At 37.1% G+C, this 22,813-nt stretch overlaps 1 protein-coding gene and 1 long non-coding RNA gene across 4 annotated transcripts; both read left to right on the forward strand.

The window, feature by feature from the left end:
* Window positions 1-9,544: 9,544 nt before the first annotated feature.
* On the forward strand, window positions 9,545-10,008 carry LOC133730245 (heavy metal-associated isoprenylated plant protein 47-like). The gene is made up of 2 exons (XM_062157872.1): window positions 9,545-9,632; window positions 9,740-10,008. Exons 1-2 carry the CDS (start codon window positions 9,545-9,547, stop codon window positions 10,006-10,008), a joined length of 357 nt encoding a protein of 118 aa, XP_062013856.1.
* A 4,410-nt stretch (window positions 10,009-14,418) lies between these two features.
* Window positions 14,419-18,121, forward strand: LOC133734002 (uncharacterized). Of its 3 annotated transcripts, XR_009858007.1 has the most exons (8): window positions 14,419-14,717; window positions 14,806-14,897; window positions 14,984-15,057; window positions 16,434-16,576; window positions 16,673-16,748; window positions 17,013-17,172; window positions 17,436-17,501; window positions 17,780-18,121. It is a non-coding gene; the product is annotated as an uncharacterized LOC133734002 (long non-coding RNA). The 3 variants fall into 3 exon arrangements; XR_009858005.1 differs by having other exon boundaries at window positions 14,806-15,057; XR_009858006.1 differs by lacking the exon at window positions 16,673-16,748 and having other exon boundaries at window positions 14,806-15,057.
* The last annotated feature ends 4,692 nt before the right edge of the window (window positions 18,122-22,813 follow it).

The raw sequence follows: 22,813 nt of genomic DNA on the forward strand, positions 1-22,813 counted from the left end.
AGATTGGTGTCTAACCCTGATTCTTTGATAGCCCGGATTTACAAAGCTAGATACCATCCTCTGTGTTCATTTTGGGAGGCCGAAATGGGTGACTCGCCTTCTTTTTCGTGGAGAAGCATTCTGAATAGTAGAGAGGTGCTAAAAGCGGGAGTCCAATGGAGAATAGGGGATGGTTCTCAGATTCGCATATGGCATGATAATTGGATTCCTCACTGCCCACAGTATCTTGTTCAGAAACCGGCAAATTGTCCTCTAACTCATGTCTCGGAACTTATTGATCCTTCCACAAGGTCGTGGGATGTCCCCATACTTGCAACACTTTTTACTCATGAGGTGGCGGCCAAAATCTTGTGTATTCCCCTTAGTCATCGGGTAATGCAGGATACCATCAGCTGGAAACAGGAGAAGCATGGATTTTACTCTGTCCGGTCAGCATACTGGATCGCAAGAGCTTCGGTCCTTGATCATATCCTAGCCTCCTCTTCGAGCGGTGATCCCTACAGTGAGTTGTGGAAGAAGTTGTGGAAGGCAAAGGTTCCGGGTAAAGTGCATATCTGTTTATGGAGAGCATGTCATAATTTGTTACCTACAAGAGCCAAGCTTGTCTCTAAAGGATATACTGGGGCGGTGACCTGCATTTTATGCCCTCACAGGTTGGAAGATAATGCACATATTTTCTGTCAATGCCCTACTGCAGTGTCTATTCTTTCATCTCCTCCTTTTAATCTGAAGTCCACTTTGCTTCCAAATATTAATTTTAAGGAATGGATGTTGGAACAGGCCATTCACCTCAATTCTGATATCTTTGCTAAGTTGATGATGGTGATTTGGTCCATGTGGAAAAACAGGAATAACAAGTTATGGAACGATTCATGTCAGACAGCTAATGACCTGGTTCTAAGCTCTTTATCATGGTTGGAGGAGTATCGAAAGGCTAGGCACATTGTTTGTAAGCCACGAACTCGCGGGAGCCAACGATGGAAGTCTGCCGAGGAAGGACACTGGAAGTTAAATGTGGATGGCAGTTTCCTACCAAATCGGACTGCAGGGGGTATTGGAGCAGTCCTTCGGGATTCTTGTGGCAGATTCCGAGCGGCGTTGGCTACACCTGTGATACACATGGCGTCAGCCAAGCAGGTCGAACTGGTAGCCATTCAGCATGGTCTTCAACTGCTACAACAGCTGCGTACTGAGCAGGTCGTGATCGAAACTGATTGTTTACAGGCCACTCTGGATATCCAGAATGCAAACCATGAGAGATTGCTTGAGGGAGGCTTAATTGATGATATCAAGATGCTCATGCAGACTATGCCAACGGTCACTATTTGTTATGCACCTAGAACTTGTAATGCTGTGGCTCATCGCCTAGCCAATATTGCTTATGAAGCAAGTAGTCATTCCTTGTGGCTTGATGACGCACCAGAATGTATTCTAGATGTGCTAAACTTTGATTGTAACCCTCCCCATTAGGGGTCTGTTATAAAATTCCTTCTTCTGATTCAAAAAAAAGTAACTAATTTTTAAACAAAAAAAAAATTAAAAAGTAAAACAAAAATATCAGTAAATATGGAAAATATGTAACCTATATATGTAAAATAATTATGATATATAAATTCATAATGTAGTTAAATGATTGTCTAAGATGATTAAAATTCTGAAATGACTATAACTTTTGACTAAAGAGGGTTGAAGATGCAAAATCTAAATGAATAGTAATGACAGTAGGGATGTCAAATTCAAGAAATGGCTATGACTTTTGACTAAAGGGTTGGAGATGCCCTGAGAACGTATACATTTTGTGACTCAGTCTAGGAAAATGCGGTGTTTGATTTTGAGTCTTCTGACTTTTTACCCCCATAAATAAACACGATTTCTGGAATACGCCCTGCGCACGCTGCGCCCTAAACTTCCGTTAACGGAAGGGTAGATTCGTAATTTCCGTTCACAAAAACGACAAGCATTCTGCAAGGTGTAAAAACTTGTTACCGCGGCGCCATTCATCCTACTTTGCAAGGGCAAAAGGGTATTCTCAATTATGATATTGTGAATAACCTCTGTCTGAGACGTGGCACAGTCAACCGAAGAGGGCACAGATACCAATATCTGAAGATACCGCGATACAGATCTGAAACAACAGGGGCATTGGGTTGTAGACGAGAACCACAACTCCGGCTTGACCTTGAAAGACAACTACTTGTCAGAACTTCGTGCAGAGGTTCAGGCGTTCATTACATTGGGTAGAAGGAATTTTTGGTCCGGGACTGTGCAAACTGCTCGATACACACCAGACGCCGGTCGCCTGTTCGATAAACCAGAAAGGTACACAATCTATTTCTAATTCCGGTACATTAGTTACAGTTATAGTGAATTCTGCGTGGTTGAGTATATATGTCTAATTCGGAGTGAAGAAGATTTTGGCTCAATTAGTGGGATTGATAATAGGCAGCGTTGATAATGAGGAACAATAAATAGGATATGTATGAGGATGTCCACGGTGGTTGCTTTGTATACCTATTCGAAAATATACCTATGATATGAACTTTACAGATGACCGATTTTTCAGGCGACTTGTTAATTGAGAGAGGCAGTTGTTGTTGAAGGCAATAGGACTTGGAAGCAAACCGCAAGATGGAAGAGGGATGGAAGAGAAATCGTTATCTTTCCCGAAGCAGAAATGATGCGCTCTGCGCTATTGAGACGTAAGATACTATAGTAGATGTTGTTTCCATTATGAACAATGCAATTCATGAGAGGGCAGAGTTTAACAAACTGTTTTGTGTCGTGATTTATATCCGTAACACAGGCAAACAGGAGGTCATGACCGGAAGCGGAAGAACGAAAACCATAATGTAGAAAAGAAGGTCCATTGCATCCTTTAAACATTATTTTGTGTGTTGTTTTAAAACCATCAGAATTGGACAAACAACTGTTAGGCATCCCTAATGTTTGACCCACACATGTTTCAGGGAACCGACTCCGCTGTTGTATTATCAAGTGGGTCAGGCATTGATGATTGTATGACATTACCCGGTGGTAAGGAAGAATCAGACAGTCAGGTTACAATCAGGACAGCATGCCGAGGAAAACACTTCACAAAAACTATGTCTTCCCTATCAGCTGGAAAGTTAGTTGCAACAATAGAAATGGGGTTTGGGTCACTTTATGAATTTCGCTGTACGAAAGTGAATCTCCCACTTTGCCAAGTGCTGGTTGAAAATTTTGACGTGGCGAACTCAAGCATCAAGATTCATGGAAGGAACCTGACAATCACACATGAAGACTTTGAACGCATAATGGGCGTTAGGAATGGAGGTTGTGATGTGGAGGTTGAAGGAAACACCGAGGACCCTGATATATTGGCCCTGGAGAGGAAGATTTCGGGGAAGGAGAATCAGATAACAATACATGGATTGAGGAGGGTGCTGATTGAGTCTGAAAGCGCTGATGAGATATTTAGGATCAACTTTGCCTTGTATGCCCTTGCAACCCTGCTATCTCCGGTAACAGGAATCCATGTCGAACGAAGATATCTTATACCACTTAAGGAACCAAATGGCCTGTGTTCAAAAAACTGGGCAAAGTTTGCATTTGATAAGCTCGTTGAAGGGGTGTCATTGTTTCAGGGCACGGGGATTGGATTGGTCGGAGGTTGTATTCTGTTCCTTCAGTTGTTCTATCTGGACGTTGTTAGCAATGGCATGTTTGTTTTGCCGAAGACGGTGAAACCTGTTATGATATGGGGCGCAGACGAGGGAAGAAAATTTATGAGCAGGTGGAGAGCATGGGGGGATGGAAAAGTGAGTCTGTTTATGTGACAAAGAGGTATTTGTGGGGCAGAACAAATCAGTACAGTGGATCGGTTGATGCCAGCACAGGGATAAAAACCAATGTAGTGGAAGACTTGTCAGAAGTGATGTCTGATGTGGGTGTCGTTAAAGGGGACATCAGGAATCTAAAGTCAATGGTCGGTCAATTGGGACCAGATATGTGCCGTTTGAGGAGCGCAATTATGACGTTAGAAACATCTCTTGAGCAGCTGAAGGCTGAGGGCCTCTCTCAGCTTGTTTCAGACACTATCATGGGAGTGTTTGAGGATAAGCAGAATGATTATGTGGGCAATGATGGGACTGATGTTTTTGTTGATGGTCAAAAGCAGCATGGTCCAGAATTTGAGTCAGATGACGATGGGATGCCTAATGCTAAATCCAAAATTGTAAGTGATATCATATACCAGAAAATGTACACATATAGAATAATTTCAACATTAATTAAGAATAGCAATATGTTATACACCATGGAATAACACAATAGAGTAATGTGATGTGTGTGTTGGAAGGTTAGTTCTCTTTACTTTGTTGTTGGTTGCATTATTAAGGATATCTGTGGTGATACTAATGTTCCTTGCACAGGTCATTTCCAATGAGGTGGTAGCATACCGGGATCGCAGCACTGAGGTTGAGAGAAATGAACAGACGAGGTTTGAAGCGGTGGCCGAAATTTCAGAGAGGGATCGATGCATACTTATTGGCATATCTCTTCAGCAAGAAGGTTTCTGCGGACGACAGTTTTGGGAGGTAATTACGGACCAAAGTTTGATATATGTAACATACGTTTTTGAAAATATTATCTAATCCCTAATTGAACACAAAATAACGAATGAGTAGTTTAATGAATAAATACTTGAACCATGTACTTTATAAATAAAGTAAATGATGTACTACACCACATAACTAAATGCACAAAGATGGTAATATCTGTATACACATGACCGGCATTAAATTTCCCTGCACAACAGCAACGAAGTTGCTAGGTTCGAGGATTCAGGTGTATCTCGCTGGGACCTGAGCTGCTTGTCCCCAACGCAGTCGTTGACTGCCGAGGTAGCAACCTTCAACCTAACCCTGCTATATTTAATGTGTTATGTTTAATGAATGTGGTGTGGAAGCATATGCATATATGGAAGTAAATGATATTGTATTAACATGCTTCAAATGGGGTTGGCCCTGAACTTAGGTTGTCAACATATCAGCGGCGTACTTGTGCCAGAGCGGATCTGAGAACTGGTTCTTGCCAGCTACAGTATCGGTATGTTATGTAGCCATTCAGAAGTGTGAGGGGCTTGTGCTTATGGCCATAAGCTTGTTTGCATCACTTTGAACTTTATTGCTGTTTTGCTTGACTGTATCTGGCTGTGTTGTGACAGCAAAAGCATAGATAGTTTGAAAAAATTGTCATCCTACCATGGAATAAGAGCATGATTTTTTTTTTGAAGCATAGAGCACTGGTATGAAATGGAAGGAGCCATGGTTAAATCACAGCATGTTTTTTTGAAATTCATTAAGCAAAGTCCCCAAGTATTCTTGCAAGATGCTTGAAATTACTTGTGCAGAAAAAGGATAGCTTTGAGTTTGAGTATACTGAGTTGATTTAGACATGGTATTGACACAAATAAGGACTGATATTTTTTTTTTTCCATGTTGTTGGGAAGGTTTATGAAAAATCTGGTAAATAGGCTCGAAATGCTTGAAAAATGGCTAAATAAAGGTAAGGTAGTTTTGTGGCACTGATGGTTGTGAAGCTTGCAGGATGTTTATATATTGCTCCCAGCAGTGGTACTCAAGATCCGGCGTGAAATATGTTCAGCAAGGAAGAAGTTAGCTGCTGGAATCATGGCCTAATTTCCAGGCAGAAGGTTCAAACCTTATCAGATCTAGAAGAAATGCATCAACTGGTGATGAGGTTATTTGTGGTGGCTTGTTTGGTTTTGTTGAAGCCTCAAGGTGAGATAGCTTTTATAATAGGACTCTTAATTTGTTCACTCAATATTAAAGCTTGAATAATGAGTGAATAAATTTGATTTTGACAGCTTTCATGATTCCTGTTACAGAAACTCATGGATTGAAGTCTCATAGTCAATACAATAAGCAACAAGCTTGTGTTTCAATGAGTATTGGCATGTTCATCAAGAGAGCTCCCATTGATTGCATCTGATACATATTGTCAGTGGTAAAGCATGACTGGTTTGAAGTGAGCATGGTAAATTTCTGGAGAAAAATGCTGCTGTTAAGTAGGGATGGCAATGGGGCGGGTTGGGGATGGGGATCACAATACCATCCCCATCCCCGGAGTCATTCTCTACCTCCATCCCCAATAAAAATATATTGGGGATTCCCCGACCCCATCCCCACTGGGGACTAAGCCTCCAAACTCGCCCCAATCCCCAATAAGAATTTAATAAATAAAATAATTTTTTCTCATATTGCCTTTTTTAAAGGGTAAATTTTGCAAACAGTACACCAAGTAAAGGCCACTAATAATTCTTATACATAAAGTTCCAAACCAAACATTTCAGTACACGAAATCTGAAGCTCGACCCACTATCAGTACACGATCAAATGTGATTTACAATCTGGTTTACGATCAAATGTGCTGGTTTTAATATTTAAGTTGCTGTGGGTGACCAGGTGGCGGCCAGGTGGTGCGGCGTCTGGCGTGGCGTGGGCGGGGGCTAATCGGAGCTACCCAATCTGGATTGGATCTTCAGATCTCGATCCGGTTGGTCGACGAAGGTGGTTTCTCCATGCGACGGAGATGGCGTTGCTGCAAGGCTATGATCACAGGTTCCCTAGGTGCGTCAGAGATACCGGGTCGTCAACGGTGTTCTGGCGAAGGCAGAGGGGCGGCGCTGTGCGGGTTCCGGCGACAGTGGCTGTGGTGAAGTTGGGCCCGACCTGGCTAGTGGTTTGTGGGCTCTTTTTTCCTCAGATTATGGCTTGGGCTTGGGCCCCCTTCGGCCTGGCTTGGGCTAGCTATGTTTTTTTTCTGTTTTTACTTCTATTTACTGCAGTTTTTTAATTTGGTCGCGTCTTTGGCGGGAAATAAGTGTCTACACGTGTTGTGTAGGACTAATAGGGCCTTGTGCCAGTGTATGCACTCAATGTGCCTTAGTTGCTCTAGGTTGGCAGCGAGTTATTTGCTTTGTTAAATGGTCGCTACCGCCTAGTGGCAGGATGAAACTAAGTGTCGTCGGATTCGTCATCTGGCGGCAACATAGTAGGAAAGTTGTGTTAAAGCTGACAATTATGCTACGTTGTAATCGTGTTACATATCGAGTTATCTTTCCGTTATGTCACTGCTATTTCAAAGCAAATGGAGCAGCCAGTAGTGCGCTCTTTTCTAGTTGGTGCTTGTTAGAATACAAGTATTGTGTAGAGATTCCTGATATTATTTCGGGACATACTCTAGTTGCTTATTGTAATCAGGGGTTTAGGCTCAATGTCCCTCCCTTGCATGTATTCACAATCAAGGCTTGAGGGCAGCTGCACCAGCCCTTCTTTCAAAAAAAAAAAAAAAAACTAATTAGTGGTGAGTCCTTTATGGTGTAATAAGGTTGTCTATTTTGTAACTACTATCCTTGAGAAGTTGTTTACTTGTTTAACGACATTCTCTCTTGATTTTACTACAATTGAGGTCCAATCAAATTAGTAACTAAGGTTGTATTTGTGGTAATTCTTCAATATTACAAGTTTAAGAACCATTTGACCAATGAGACAACGAATTGTTGGAAAAGTAGTAATCAAGCTTTTATTTATGGTAATTTTCAATATTACAAGTTTGAGAACCATTTTACCAATATGACAACGAATTGGTATAAAAGCGGTAAAACTTTATGTATGTACAATAAATGAATCGCGAGTCCTTAGTTGTGTAATAAAGTTCTCTAATTTGTAATTAATACTTTTCTTGTGTAAATCTCATCATCCATGAGATAATTACTGGTCTGACAACGCATTTTACTATAAATTACAACAATTGAGGTGTAAAGTGGTAATTATGGTCGTATTTATGATAATTACTTGAGATATGATTCAATTTACCAAAAAAACAATCACTTTACCTATGTGACAACAAATGTTTCTTCGATGTGGTAAATAATCATATTAGACCTAAAATTTCTCAAATCCTTATTTTTGTAATCCGGTTCTTCTTTGTATAACTAGAGTCATTTCTTTTGTAAATTTCATCATCAACGAGATATTTTACAACAAACCACCACATTTGACGTATTTATTGATAATTATAGTTGGAATCAAAGTAATTACTATATTTACGATCTTTATTACAAGTTTTTAAACAATTTACGTATAAAATAATTATTCAGTCCTTAATATGTTATTTTTAATACACATGTCAAATTATAAGTGGATAACATGTTGACCTGTATAACAAGTTTCACCAACTAATTTAATTTAATATATATTTATTAAAAAGTTGATGTATGACAAACATCAACATACCTTAGACTTACCCCTAGGTTGGTATCAAGGGGGGAAAAATCTAAAAATAAAAAATAAAAATAAAAACTTACATAAAATACAGGAACATGGCTTCCCCATTTTGTTTGAATTATATAAAATACAGAACATATATGGCTTCCCTACTCGTTCAAGTAGATCAAAGAAGCTGATCCGCTCAGTGAGTTTTGTCCTTTCCCCATTGGGGTTGTAGTCACATTTACATCAAAAGAGATAAAATCACTGAATAACTAGGTATAACTAGATTATTTCCGTGGTAATTTTCTTCCACGAAGATGATAGAGGTTGGAAATCCTGCTCTTTTAAAAACCTAGGCATAAAGAGACTAAAATGTTCGGTCATTGTTTATAATTTCTTTAACGAGACCTTTCCTGAAGTGTGGCTTTTAGTTGAAAAAAATGAAGAACCAACAAAAGAACAGAATAAAAAACAAGGATTAGCTTTCGGGGGTGGAACTAGCAATTCAAAGGTTGTAGAAAGATGGTCGGACTGACTCTGATTGTTGGTCATAGATGGCTCCCTGCGGTATTATGCATTTTGAATGATTGTGATGCCAAACTAGACAGCAAAAAATGTACGAGTAATTAGCCTTTGGACTTTGGACTTCACATCAGCTCAGATATTAATTAATTTCTGTATACTTTTTAATACTATTAGCTATGTCAACATTCTTAGCTAATGCTCTTTTGGACAATCCTTGCTAACTACTTCGTAGTTGGGCAGAAGCTTCTAATTCCTTTCGCAAATACTTTGTACTGGAATTATAAGTGCAGCACATTTACTCATCTATGCTATCTACGAGTCTTCTTTATTTTTAAATTTTTCTATAATCACACCAATGCCTATGTGAACTGTCTGCCCTATAGAGTTGTCTTCTAGCTAGAGAACATATAAAATGATGCACGTCTTGCAATTACTTTGATTATTAATCAAAACGTATTATTGGTTTTAGTAAAGGACTTTGATCCTCCCTGGCTAGCTTGACCAGTTCTGTGGAATTCTGGGTTTCCAGGCATCTTAATCTTACAACAATATTTCGAGTTAATTAGTCTCAGAATACTGTACTAAGTTACTAGCTATAGTATTTTAAGGAGACCCGGCTCCTATAAATACATCTTATATATGATTTCTGCTACTTCCTCATTAACTTGTCTCAGTGATCATAAATTCATAGAGTTTACAAAGCTAGCTACTTCCCATCCTCCCAGAAGACCCTCTACACTAGAACCATGGTACAGAAAAAGATAGTTATGAAGGTGCAAATGAGCTCTGAGAAATGCAGAACCAAGGCCTTGAAGATTGCCGCAGTGGCCAAAGGTACAGTTTAAGAGAGCTTTAAATATCCATCCCTAGTTTTAATAATGACTAGCTAAGTGATCGATTGATCTCACTGATAATTAATCAACAATTCACTGACTAAGCAGGCGTGAGCAAAGTGTCGATAGAACCGGAGAAAGATCAGGTGGAAGTGATCGGAATCGGGATTGACTCCATGACCTTGACCATGACGATGAGGAAGAAGGTTGGGCATGCAGACATACTGAGTATTGAAGAAGTGAAAGCCGAGGAGAAAAAGCCTGATGGGTCAATTCCAATTACTTGCACAACAAGCTATAGTTATGCTCACTATCCGCGATATCCCACGCACTATCATGTGGTTCGTGAGGAACCAACCACTTGCTCCATTATGTAACAAATTACTGTTTGTGTACCAAAGTAATTTATTTGTATCTAATAATTCATAAAATTAAGCAGATCGTCAGGGGTTTCTGTTCTACTTGGTCTTCTTCAGTCAACTTTTTACATAATGAAATTAATTATATGAATTGAAGAAACTTAGCCTCAAGAAAGGTACCATTCATATGTGAGAACCAATCTGCAAAGCAATTTCATCATCGGACATAATGAAATAAATGAACTATAGTTTTAAAGTTGAGCGTTGGGGACAAAACGGACGATGAAACACTTTTGGGCCAAAGCCTTGAAGATTGCTGCAGCTGCCAAAGGTATTATATGTATATAGATCGAGAGGGCGCTGTGTGTGTGTCTATATATATATATGTATATACGGAGGCGTTCTAAAGAGGACGTTATATATATATATATATATATATATATATATAAATGACAGTACCCTAGGTATAATTGAGTCTAGCCTATTTAACGGTCCAATCCATTTCTTGAGTTGGATTTGACGAATGATACTGATAGTGTTTTGGTCTGATGTTTCCACATCATTTTGCTCAGGTGGATCGTTATTAGGAGGGTTGTTATTAGAATGCTGCAATTTAAGGAATTGATGTTCTATTTTGAGAATAGTTAAGTCATGTTACTCACCCTGAGCAAATCGTTAGATACTATTCCGGAGTCTGGAATCAATCACAAAGCAATTACAGTACTATTAAAAAAGAAATTTTATCTATTGTTTTATGTATTAGTAAATTTCAAGATGATTTATTAAATCAAAAATTTTTAGTTCGAAATGGATTGGACCGTTAAATAGGCTAGACTCAATTATACCTAGGGTACTGTCTAAATAGTTAAGACTTGTTTACCAAATCGGTTTCTGATACCAGAAACCGAGCGGAAGTGGAAAATAAAACTTAACGTAAAATTACTAATATTAAAACTGAAACCAGAAATTACTTGATATTAAAATATATTATTGAATTGACTAAGATTGAAAATTAAATTACAAAACATAAACTTACTAGTTTGAATGCATGAAGGGTTTATAGTGAGTACAGAAGGGAAAGGGAATGACTAAAGCGGAGACTACTCAACACATGAGTTGCTCTGCTAAAACTAGGGAGAAAATGAAAGAAGGAAATGAACTCGTGAAATTTTAACCTGTGAAATTGAAGGAGTGATGCTTCCTTATATAGGACTTGACGCCCCGACAATTGGATCAGGGAATCTGCTTTTACTAGGAAAAGGCCAAAAACAGGAAGCAGCACGATTAGCTGTGTTTTTGCCTCGTGAGTGAATAGTAAAAGTTACTATTCATGAATAGTGAATTGTCGGGTATTGGCTTTACTCGAAATCTTCATATGGATCTTGACTATCTTGGTAATCAGCCCATCTGACTGGTTTACCGGGAGTGCCTGGATGACTGTGATGACTGCGAGGTGAGGATGAGGAGCGGGAAGAGGCTTCTTCTTCTTCTTCTTCTTCTTCTTCATCTTCATCGTTACTGAGGTTAGCAGCTTGCTCTAAGAGTTTCTTGGCTAACTCTTTCAATTCTTCTGACTTGGATGATGTATCGGATTTTGCTTTCCCCTTGGATATTGAAGAGGAAGGTAACTTGTGGGATTGTGGCTTTGACTGAGAAGTGGATGCCAGCTGGGTTGGCATTGGAGTGACTGGAGATCTTGACTGAGAAGGTTGTGCTGGAGTGACTGGAAATTCTTCATTGAATTGGGAGATAATTCTTTCAATTTTGAAATTATCCCACCATTTGACTAGGAAGTGTCTGGAGACTACATGTTCTTTGACTTCGTAATGCCATTTAAAGATCCAGGGGAGCTTGTATTTGGCCATAAAATGTAATGCGACTGGAAAATTCAAGTCATAATTTGTGAAATTCATGACTGTTGAGAAACAGGTGACTGCATTCTTGATTTCTTGTGGGAGGATATCGAAAGGGCACCCATGAGCCCTCCACCATCCGAGGAACCACATTGGAAATTGTCTGTTGAATTTGAAATCGAAATTTAAGAACCATGAATGACTGGAATCATCAGTTTGATGAAGGAAGATGGTATTCCATGCTTCTTCATAATCATAGTAATTGAATGAGAGGTCTCCGCATTTGTGATAAGTGAAAGGAGGATCACCCCATTGAGAAAGAGAAATGATGCGAACTATGTAGAGAGAATGGTATAAGATTTTGGTTGGGTCTTTTTTGTCAGGAATAGGTTTAATGGTGATTGACTTAGTTTCAAAAAGAATATCTCTATAAAACTTTAATGACTTGCTAGGGTGACTAGGTAAAAAGTGAAAACCAGGAGGGTAATAAGCTTTGACTATAGACATTGGATTTTTTAGATGACTCATGGTTGGTTCAACATAAAAGAGATGGTGAACAGTTCGCTGAAAGTAAGGAGAGGTTTTTTTTGTAATTTGTTTGGGAGTCAGATTTGAATGGGTCATATTGGTTGACTAGAGCTGACTGGTAATTGGGACGATTAGTACCAAGGGTGCTACCAATGGTATTGAATCTATTACTGGGTGGTAATGGTAGGGGTGGATGTCCAGCATATGGGACTAAACTGGAAGATGACTCTTGTTTGACTGGTGTTGATGAATCTGGTTTGACTGTGTTTTTTGGAGCAGTTGGGCAAAAAGGGTCTTCGTTTACTGGATTTGAGGGATTTCTCCCAGTGGATGATCGGGTCTTCATGTTTTGGAACCCTGTAGAAATTCTCGGGTTAGAAAGTCTGGAATGTGATTGTCACTGCCTTTAATGAATGCAATTTCAATCAAAAATACTTAAAATTGTCTGCCATCTGGCAAAGATCTGTTTACTAGCAATATTTTGAACATCTTTTTCTAGGACATCTTTTGCACTTTTGCAATCCACTCGAACTAAAAATTTTTGATTTAATAAATCATCTTGAAATTTACTAATACATAAAACAATAGATAAAATTTCTTTTTTAATAGTACTGTAATTGCTTTGTGATTGATTCCAGACTCCGGAATAGTATCTAACGATTTGCTCAGGGTGAGTAGGAGAGATTTGTTGTTTTAAGACACCTCCATAACCAACTTCAGAAGCATCAGTTTCGACAATTTTGAAGGAATTGGCGAGGGGAATGCCAAGACATGGAAGGGTTTTGACATAACTCTTGATTTCTTTAACTAAAGAAGTATGAACTGGGGACTAAGGAGGGGGGTTGGTCTGTAATCTATCAAATAAAGGTTTGCATTTCTTCCTTAGATTTTGGTAGAAGTCTGCCACATAATTTAATGATCCTAAGAACCTTTGCAATTGATTTTTGTCTAGGATGACATCAGGGAATTTGTCAGCAAACTGGATTACTCGATCTATTGGACTAATTTGGAGATGATGGATATTGAATCCTAAAAATCTAATATTAGTTTGAAAGAGTTTAATTTTGGAAGCAGAGACTACGAGACCATTGTTTTTTATGATGGTGAAGAATTGGTGCAAATGTTTCCAATGTTGATCGATTGATTGTGAGAAAATAAGGACATCATCAATGTAGACTATGGAAAAATGACTATATGGGTTAAAAATGTCATTCATAATATTTTGGAATTCACTGGGGGCATTTTTAAGACCGAATGGCATGACATTCCATTCATAATGCCCGAAAGGTGTGACAAAAGCAGTTTTGTATTTGTCTTCTTCACTAATTTGTATTTGCCAGAAACCAGATTTCATATCAAATTTGGAGAAAATGACAGCATTATTTAATCTGTTAATGAGATCTCGTTTATTGGGGATAGGATATCGAATCCATTCTAGAACTGTATTGAGAGGTTTATAATTGATGACTAACACTACACCAATTTTTCAATCAGACAACACATATCAGACGACAGCAAACATTTTAACTGTCGTCTGAAATATTCAGACAACAGCAAAAAAAATTATGTCGTCTGAATTTTTAAATCAGACGACAGTTGTTACATTATTGTTGTGCAATTGTAAATCAGACAATGGTTGTTTTTCCGATGTTGTCTAAATCAATGAATTCAGACAACAGTTATTACATTGATGTTGTTCAAGGTTGATTAACACAATGGTTGAAAAAAGATGTCGTCTGATTGTTTTTAATCACACAACAGTTATTACTTCTCTGTTGTGCAATTGCTATTAATACAATGGTTGAAAAAGATGTCGTCTGATTGTTTTGATTCATACGACAGTTTTTTAGTTGTCTATTGTGCGATTCTCTCTCAGACAATGTACTAAAAGTGACGTTGTCTGAGTTTTAGTTCAAATGTGCTGGCGCGCCTTACTGAACACTAGTCAAATTTTTAATTTTCACTATTTCCCTCCATTAGTTCGACAAAATTTGACTTCAATGTGGACTAGTATTTAAAGAAACTAACCCTAGCTAGAAACCCAACACACACACGCACTCTCTCTCTCTCTCGGCCGCACGCCCAATTCTCTGTTCTCTCTCCCTTCCATTTCTCCCTGCCATCGCTGGAGACCGCCAGTTTTGGCCACTAATTCACGACACCGCCACCACCAATCGAACCAGCACCTCAATATGATCAAAACCCAAGCCCAGCACCGCCATGTACCGACTCTTGCCTCTACACGCGACCCTCCAAGCCGCGCTGCTGCTGCTGCTGCTACTGCTCCCTTTCCTTTGTCAATTTCCGGCCGCCATCTCGCAATAGCTCCACCACCACTTTGATTCAGTAAGCTTTGAACTCTCCTTTTTGTCAAAATCGAAGCTTCAGTTCTAAAGATTATGAATTTTGATTTGCATTTTTTCTGAATTTGGAGGTCCTGTGGGTCTTGAATGGAAAAGTTTGAGTACTGAAGTAGAGGAAGAGTGGTTATGACTTATGAATACGTGATGGTTCAGAGGCAGAAAGGTAAGAAGTCTAGTTTCGAATTTTGGATTCAGATCAGTTGATTTGGATTAAATGGATATCTAACCTTGAGATTTCTGGACTTGGAGGATACAACGGAAAATTATTAGAAGCCGTTTGAGTATATCTCTATCTTCAAACAGAGATGATTTCTTGGGTCTTGGTAAGAGATGATTTCTTGGGAGTGTTTCATATTATGTGTTAATGAATTTTCATTTTAGATTGAATCTAATTTCTGGGTGTTTTTTTCCTTCTCCATATGTATGAGTGATTGCGAATAAAAAGAAACAAGAGGTGAAATCTTGAATCTGATTTTTGTTTTTCTCATCTCTGATTGATTGTAGTTTTTAGAAACCTAAACTTGACAAGTTTTGGGGTCTTGCTTCTGGGTTTCATTTCTAAGATTTGTATTTGTTTGATATTTTCTTGGGGGGTTGATTAATTAGACCTTTCCTGGGTTTTGACTATCCAGGTTCTAACTCGATCTTCTCCTTTCTTTCTTTCTTTTTTTCTCTAAATTTTTCCTTTATCAATTATATGGAAGAGTTTAAGAATCTGATGGTGATATCTTTTAAAGGATCAGCAAGAAAACTAAATGGGGATTAAAAATGAAAATTCTTGTGTTCGGATCATTTGGTTTATATTACGTGGTTGATGCCATTTGGGAAACATTGGTATATGGGAAGATCATTATCTGTTTTTTTTTTCTTTATCATTAGTATTATTTTTCTATTGTTTTTCATCTGTGGTCTACATAACCATATTGCCACCGATGATGTTTAAATCCTGCCACCGGGGATTTGGACTGGAGACAAAGAAAAGAGGTTTGGTTGTTAAGAATAATAAGCAGCTATTTCTTTCTTGATTTCCAAGTTCAGAGGTTTGAAGCTAACTTTGAGCCAATTTTTCCGTACCACCAATATCTTTGTAATTAACTATTACCATTGCCTATTGGATTAATGTTTGGAATTGATCAAAGGTCTTTTGCTGTTATTGGCTGAGTTGATTGAATAAGTTGCCAAAAAAAAAGATTGGTAGAATAAGATTAGTGTTTCTGTCTTATTTCAATGAGGTGAACTAACATATTCTCCACCAAAAAGAAGGCCACAAAACCATTTTGGTAAAACCTGTAGGTGGGTACCTAACAAAATATATTAAAAGCTGAGATGATATTTTAGAAGATTGTTCTGCATACAGCTTGACATTAGTTACTGAATTTTCTTAACCAAGATTGATAATTTATTGTGTGTTCCTGTAACACTTAATTTCTCTTCTGGCTACTGTACTTATTTGACTTCTTCGCACACAATTTCTTTTTTGAATTTGATCTTTTTGTATGATAATGTACGTAACACCCTCAGAATTGTTTTTTTTTAATTGAATCAACTTTTGTTATCAAAATCAGATCACATTTGATGCCTTTGTTGTTTTAGGGTAACCCAATTCAATAAAGGAAGGAAATTGTTAATGGTTTGAATAAAGTAAAATTTAGAGTAACCCTTAACTTCATTGTTTAATTGCTGCATGTATGAAATATAGGTGAAGGAGAAGGAGAAAATAGTAAACGGCAGTGCCCCACAGGCACAGGCACAGGCAGAATGGGAGCAGCTGTAGAGGCACAGCTTGGACTCCTCCTCTAGCAGTACCCTTCCACCTTAGGCATTGCACTCCTTGAATTTCGGGTACGTGCTACGACGTTTGGTTTTGCCTTGATCAGTTCTTCTGTCAAGTATATTGATATAGTTATGAACTCATCCATTTTTTATCTTTTAATACAGTTTATGGTATTTTTATCTGATTCAAAGTTGGATACTGATCTAATTCAGTTACATCTTAAAGGTCAACTTAAAGTGGGTAAGTTTAAGCTTGCTGGTTTGTGCTGGTTTTGGGTGAAATAGAAGAAAAAAAAAAAAAGTCCTGCTCCTCTTTCTGTAATTATTAATCATGATGAACTTGGTAGCTTCAAATTTTTTTTTTTTTTTTTTTGTCTGCTTTGCTAAGGTGGAAGCTGTCGTTTTTGTCAATGCTTTGTTAGTTCTTTCACTACAGATTTGTTTTATTGCTTTAACAAATCAAAGAAATTGAAAATGATTGTGTACTGGGATTATTGTAATGTAGTATGTGATGACACGGGATGAAATGAAGGGGATGCATGGCAGCAAAGCTCACAACATTGATAGGCCATTCCCGTGATGCCTGGGAAGAATGGTCAACCTCTTTGATATGAGTGATGGGGTTTCTAGAAACAAGCTGCTCACGAATAAATCCCACCTTGATGGTAATTTCTTTGGGAATTCAGTAATAATTTAGATATATTATATGTCAAAAGTCTAGGAGAACAAATTGAGTTGTTCTTTGACTTGAAGCTTATTGTTTGTTTTGTTCTAATTCTAAGGCAGTTGCAATTTCGCAGGAATTGGATACGAAAACCATTTTCAAAAGATGAAAGAAATGCATAAAATGAAATTAACTTCGAACACTTTATTGTTAATCTTTACATCATTCCATGTCTAAATTGGAACATCTCTTTATGTGCTTTAGGATGCTGTTACTCAACAGTGCTGAAGGATTCACACAATTGTGTGGAATTGACCTGTGTGCTTTGAGGTAATTTTTGAAAGATAATGGTGACTTATCACTTAGTATTAAACTGGTATTTTCTGCTCTATAGTGTATCAACTCACATAAGATATTTGCACAGTTCTTTTCGATAAGCAAACATGACTATCTTACCATGTGGGCACACTATACATTTGAAATGTGTGAAAAAGATGGTAAAATATATATGGATATATGGATGAAATTTCAGTGTGAGATATGAATTGTTAGCAAGTCATATAAAGAAGCTTCCATTTTAATTCATCTAATTGTATATTGCTGTGCAGGTATTCTTACCCAGTTTGCTCAAAATCCAGGCTCGAATGTTACTGTCTGGTGTGCTTATTAGGTGGATGGCATGAACAAAGTGCCTTGCTGATTGCACAAAGCAAGTGAATGCGAGAAGGAAGCAAGTTGAGAGGCTTATATATGTACTTCTCATCATAGTTTATATGAGATTAAATTTTTTATGTTTGTAAACAAGTCTGACCCTGCAGATGAGTTAATGTATTTTCTATATCAAAGTTACATTACATATAAAGAGTCTTTTCTATATCGAAGTTATATTACATATCCAACATGGAAGTAAGCCAACAATTATTGAATTATAATTGATACTTTATTATGAATTATAATTTATATATTTAGCTATATAATAATGCATCAATGTTTGTTATCGCTGTCTTATAATGCATGAATAATATACCCGTAGCATCGCGCGGGCGTCGTTGCTAGTAAGGACTAAAAGAACGAGAAAGTCATTGTCCAGCAAAACAACAAACAACAGTTTTTTGGAGAAATCTATAGTATCAATAATGGATGGACAATGGAATTTGCAAGTACATATTGTCTGACCAAGTCTTCAGACAACAGCAAGCATATAAGCCCCTGTTGTCTGACCAAGCCTTCAGACAACAGCAAGCATATAAGTCCCTGTTGTCTGATCAAGCCTTCAGACAACAGCAAGCATATAAGCCCCTGTTGTTTGGAACACCTTTAGACAATAGTAAGTATATAAGCCGCTGTTGTTCTTCTTGGTGTTCAGACAACAGACAGGATGTAACTGCTGTTGTACTAAATATTATCAGACGACAGTTTTGTGGTATTGTCTGATTCATGTATTAGACGGCATTGAGATAGACAACAGCAAAGTATATAATCAGACGACAGTGAAAAACTGTCGTCTGATTGAAAATTTGGTGTAGTGTAAGCGTGGAGTTCCTCTTTCTAATTCGGCATTTTTCTGCACATAGAAGGCAGGACATGACCACGGGGATTTACTTTGTCTGATGATTCTTTTGTGAAGTAAATCTTTAATTTCTTTTTTGCAGAATTCCATGACTTCTTGATTCATTTGAATTGGACGGGCTTTGGTAGGAATATTTTTCTCATTGAATCCCTTAATATAAGGGAGAGTGACAATATGTTTTTTCCTATGCCAAAAGGCAGTAGGAATATCCGAACATAATTCGTTAATGATTTTTTCTTCGAATGTTTTGACTTTTTGTTGGAGAAAAGGTTCTTGGAGTTGAGTATCGATTCGTTTAAAATTGATTTCTTCTTTAAGAAATGTGATCTGCTTATATTTTGCCTGAATACAATTCAGTGTTTTTGAGATAGAATTTTCTTGGAAAGCTTTTAAGGTATGTATTTCGGGATTGGATAGAAAGGTAAATTTTACTGGTTCACCAAATGGATAGGTGATAATCCCATCATATTCTGTGGTAAAAGGATAAATTAAAGTAATGAAAGGAAGTCCTAAAATTACTTTGTCGGTTAAGTTTTTGACTAAAACAAATGGTGTTTTGAAGCATACATTATTTTGACAGACATGTGCTTTAGGGATTTCGTATTTTATATCCATCTTGGTTCCGTTAGCTGACCTTAATGACTCTTTTGTTTTTTCAAAGTATTTAGAAGGTACCAAGCCTTCTTGGATACAGTTGAGATCTGCACCAGAATCAATAAGCGCTGTTGTTACTAACTGAAAGTCATTAATTTTAAGTTGTACTGTGGTATACCATTTTTTGAGTTGGATTTGACGAATGATACTGATAGTGTTTTGTTCTGATGTTTCCACATCATTTTGCTCAGGTGGATCGTTATTAGGAGGGTTGTTATTAGAATGCTGCAATTTAAGGAATTGATGTTCTATTTTGAGAATAGTTAAGTCATGTTTGATTTCTTTGTTGTCATGACTGATTTCTAAATTTGTTTTTTGTAAAGACTGTATTTGTGTTTTAATTGTCTTTATTTCTTGTTGTAAGTCTTGAATTGTTCTTTCTTTTTTACTAGCTTTAAATTTGTCAAAGGTTGAAGTAAGACAAATTTTTTCCTGAGGGATATTAACAACGTTTTCTTGTGTGATTAATTTTTTCAATTTCTTAAGATATTCTGATTTTAATTCTTGGTTATCGATTTTTCCTATCAGATCAATTAATAATTCCTCCTGTTCTTCTTGTTTAGAAAGAACATTTATTGTTTTGCAACAAGTATCGGTGCACCCGAAACAGATATCTGGTGAAGAGTGTTCATCAGAATCAGTTGAGGTGGAAGACTCTATTGGCATAAAATCATTTTCACTATGTTCATTTTCTGAGTCAGTGTTTCTTAATTCCAAAAGTCGGATAAGGTTTTCCTGTTCTTCTTTACTGATTTTTAATTGTTTGATAGTATTTTTTACTGGGCAGGTATTTGCAAAGTGACCAGTTTTATTACATTTATAGCATTTGGTTTTACTTTTGTCAAAAGGCTTTTTTGAATGATGATTTGTTTTTCTGGGCCAAGGTTTTCGAAATTTGTTTTTAGAGTAAAATTTGTTTGGTTCAGAATCATTTTTGTTTCTTGAGTAAAATTTATTGCGGTTAAATTTTCTTCTTGTATGATGGTAGTCAAATTCATTATTTTTCTTTTTATGTCGTCGGGAAGGAGGTAAAGATGGGAGACCATATTGTTCACAAAAATTGCCTAATTCATATTTGGCTGTTTTCTTATCGGATTTGACTTGCGAGTTTAGTTTCATATCTATACACATTTTTAATCCTTCTTTTTGGATAACTGTAATAATGTTTCCGTATGTAAGAGTATCATAATTAATGTGTCCTGTTTCATTACTTAAGACTTGTCTAATTTTGTGGGCAAAAAGTTTAGGTAAACCATTTATGAATTTTTCTTTCCAAAAGGGTTGGTTACTATCATCTCTAAGCATAACTCTAGAAATAAAAACATCTTTATACCATTTAAAATCGCTTAAGGTGGGGCATCTAAGATTACTAAGTTGATCATGGATTCTAGAGGTAATGTGACTAGGTGTGCCTATGAAATGTTGAATAATTGTATAAAATAGAGTATTGACAGCATCAGAGACTCCCATTCCGATGTGTTCATCAAAGATTGGAATTCCATCTTCGTCATGTTTAACTGCTTGTTTAATGGCTGCTTTGGAATCAGGAGTGAGATGTTTCTCCCACCAGGAATGAAGCATTCCTGTGAATCCTGTGGAGAGGATGTCAATAATTTCAGGCTGGCTGAAATTATGATTGGTGACATAACTATTGGCTGCCATGGACATGTGATGTAATTTGTTTAATATTTCTTGTTCTGATAAATTATCAATATTCCATTCGTACGTTTTATCGGAAGAGACTGAAAACTGATTACTGGGATAATTAGTGGGTTGAATATCTAATGGTAAAGGGCGTTCTGTCCAATTTTTAAAATGTCGTTTCTTTGGGTGAACTATCCTATGTAATTGGAGTTCTTGAAATGTTTGATTTATCTGAGAAATGGTATCAGAATCATTATCAGAGGAGGAGTCTGAGGAGGATTCGTGGGTATGGATGACTGCAATTCTACTAGGTTCAGCTTTGAGTTCTTTGAGCATTTGTTCAATTTTTTGTGCAGTGGAGATGGGCTTGAGATTAGGTTTATTTATTTCACTAAAGTGGATTAAAGGTGTTTCTGATCGTGGTTGGGGTATAATGCTTACTTTTGAAAAGATGTTATCTACTTTTGTTTCTATTTTGTCTAGTTGGCTTCCTATAGTGACTAGGCTTTGATTCGTGTAATTATTTTGTTCAATTGTTTTTTTACTTTTTGGATCATCTCCAGAAACTTTAAAAGGTGATGCAGTTATGAGTGTTTGTAGGTGATCAATGACTATAGTTTCAACAGGGGGATGACTGGAAGAAATAACTGAGTTAGTGGGTGTTTTCCATTTTGCTTTTGTGAGGGTTTGAATATTTTTTTGGCTTTGTTGATCAATGAAATCAAGGAAAAATATTTCAGATTGGGTCTCAAGCATAAAGGCTTGCCAATTTTTAAATAATTGTTTTCGTTGTTCGATTAAGGGATATTGTTTTCTATAAAGGTTTCGTCTATGAATATTTTCTTCAGATTCAAGATCTTTATCTAATTTGGGATAATCAATTGTAAAAGTTCTACTGAGTGTACTTAATTGAGGATTTATGGGAGGAACGACTTCAAAATCAGTGGCTGTGGGAGATGTTTGTTCCTCATCTAAGGCAGGTTGAGTTTCTGCATAACTGGGGTAACTGACTTGTGAGGCAGTCCGAATATTTTTTATTTTTAGTTTTTGTAATTCTTCCTCTAATTCTCTTATTCTAATATTTTTTTATTTCTTTATCTAAATCACAGTCTTGTCTAGACATAGTTTCAGCAGATATGGATCCTGCAAAAGAATGCCTTGGGGCTGTGAAAGAATGTCTTGAAGATTGACCTAATTCTGAATGTCTTGATGATTGACCTAATTCTTGAATCCTAAGATTTTGACTTATTCTAGGATTATGGAAGTTGATTCTTACTGTACCATCATTATATTGTTGGATACAGTTTAAGTCAGATAAATTATGTTGTATGTTGATAGGTTGATTTTCACTAGTAAGAGACCATTCAGAAGGTAGATGAACATCTGACCATCTGATTGTGTGTGGAACTCTAATATTAGCATTTTCTTGACTACTTTGAATTAAAAGAGTTTGATCTTTTGGGCTTTTACTTATGGCTTGAAAATTCATGTTTGTACCAGTGACTTTATAGTGGATTCTATAAATTAAGGCTAATGGTTGGGTTCCTTCGAGGACATTGTAACCTGAAGTTTTAATATTTAAGGTTAAGGATTTTAAGATGTGAGGATCACTAAGACTAATTGTAAAATCTGGGTAACAATCGAAATGGATTGGACCGTTAAATAGGCTAGACTCAATTATACCTAGGGTACTGTCATTAAAGTCGGTGAATCGTGCATCTCTGAGGCATAGGAGTATAGAGGCATTTAGACCTTTTCGGGTTAATGGCTTAAC

The sequence above is a fragment of the Rosa rugosa genome, chromosome 2, assembly GCF_958449725.1.
Source record: "Rosa rugosa chromosome 2, drRosRugo1.1, whole genome shotgun sequence".
Taxonomy (NCBI): domain Eukaryota; kingdom Viridiplantae; phylum Streptophyta; class Magnoliopsida; order Rosales; family Rosaceae; genus Rosa; species Rosa rugosa.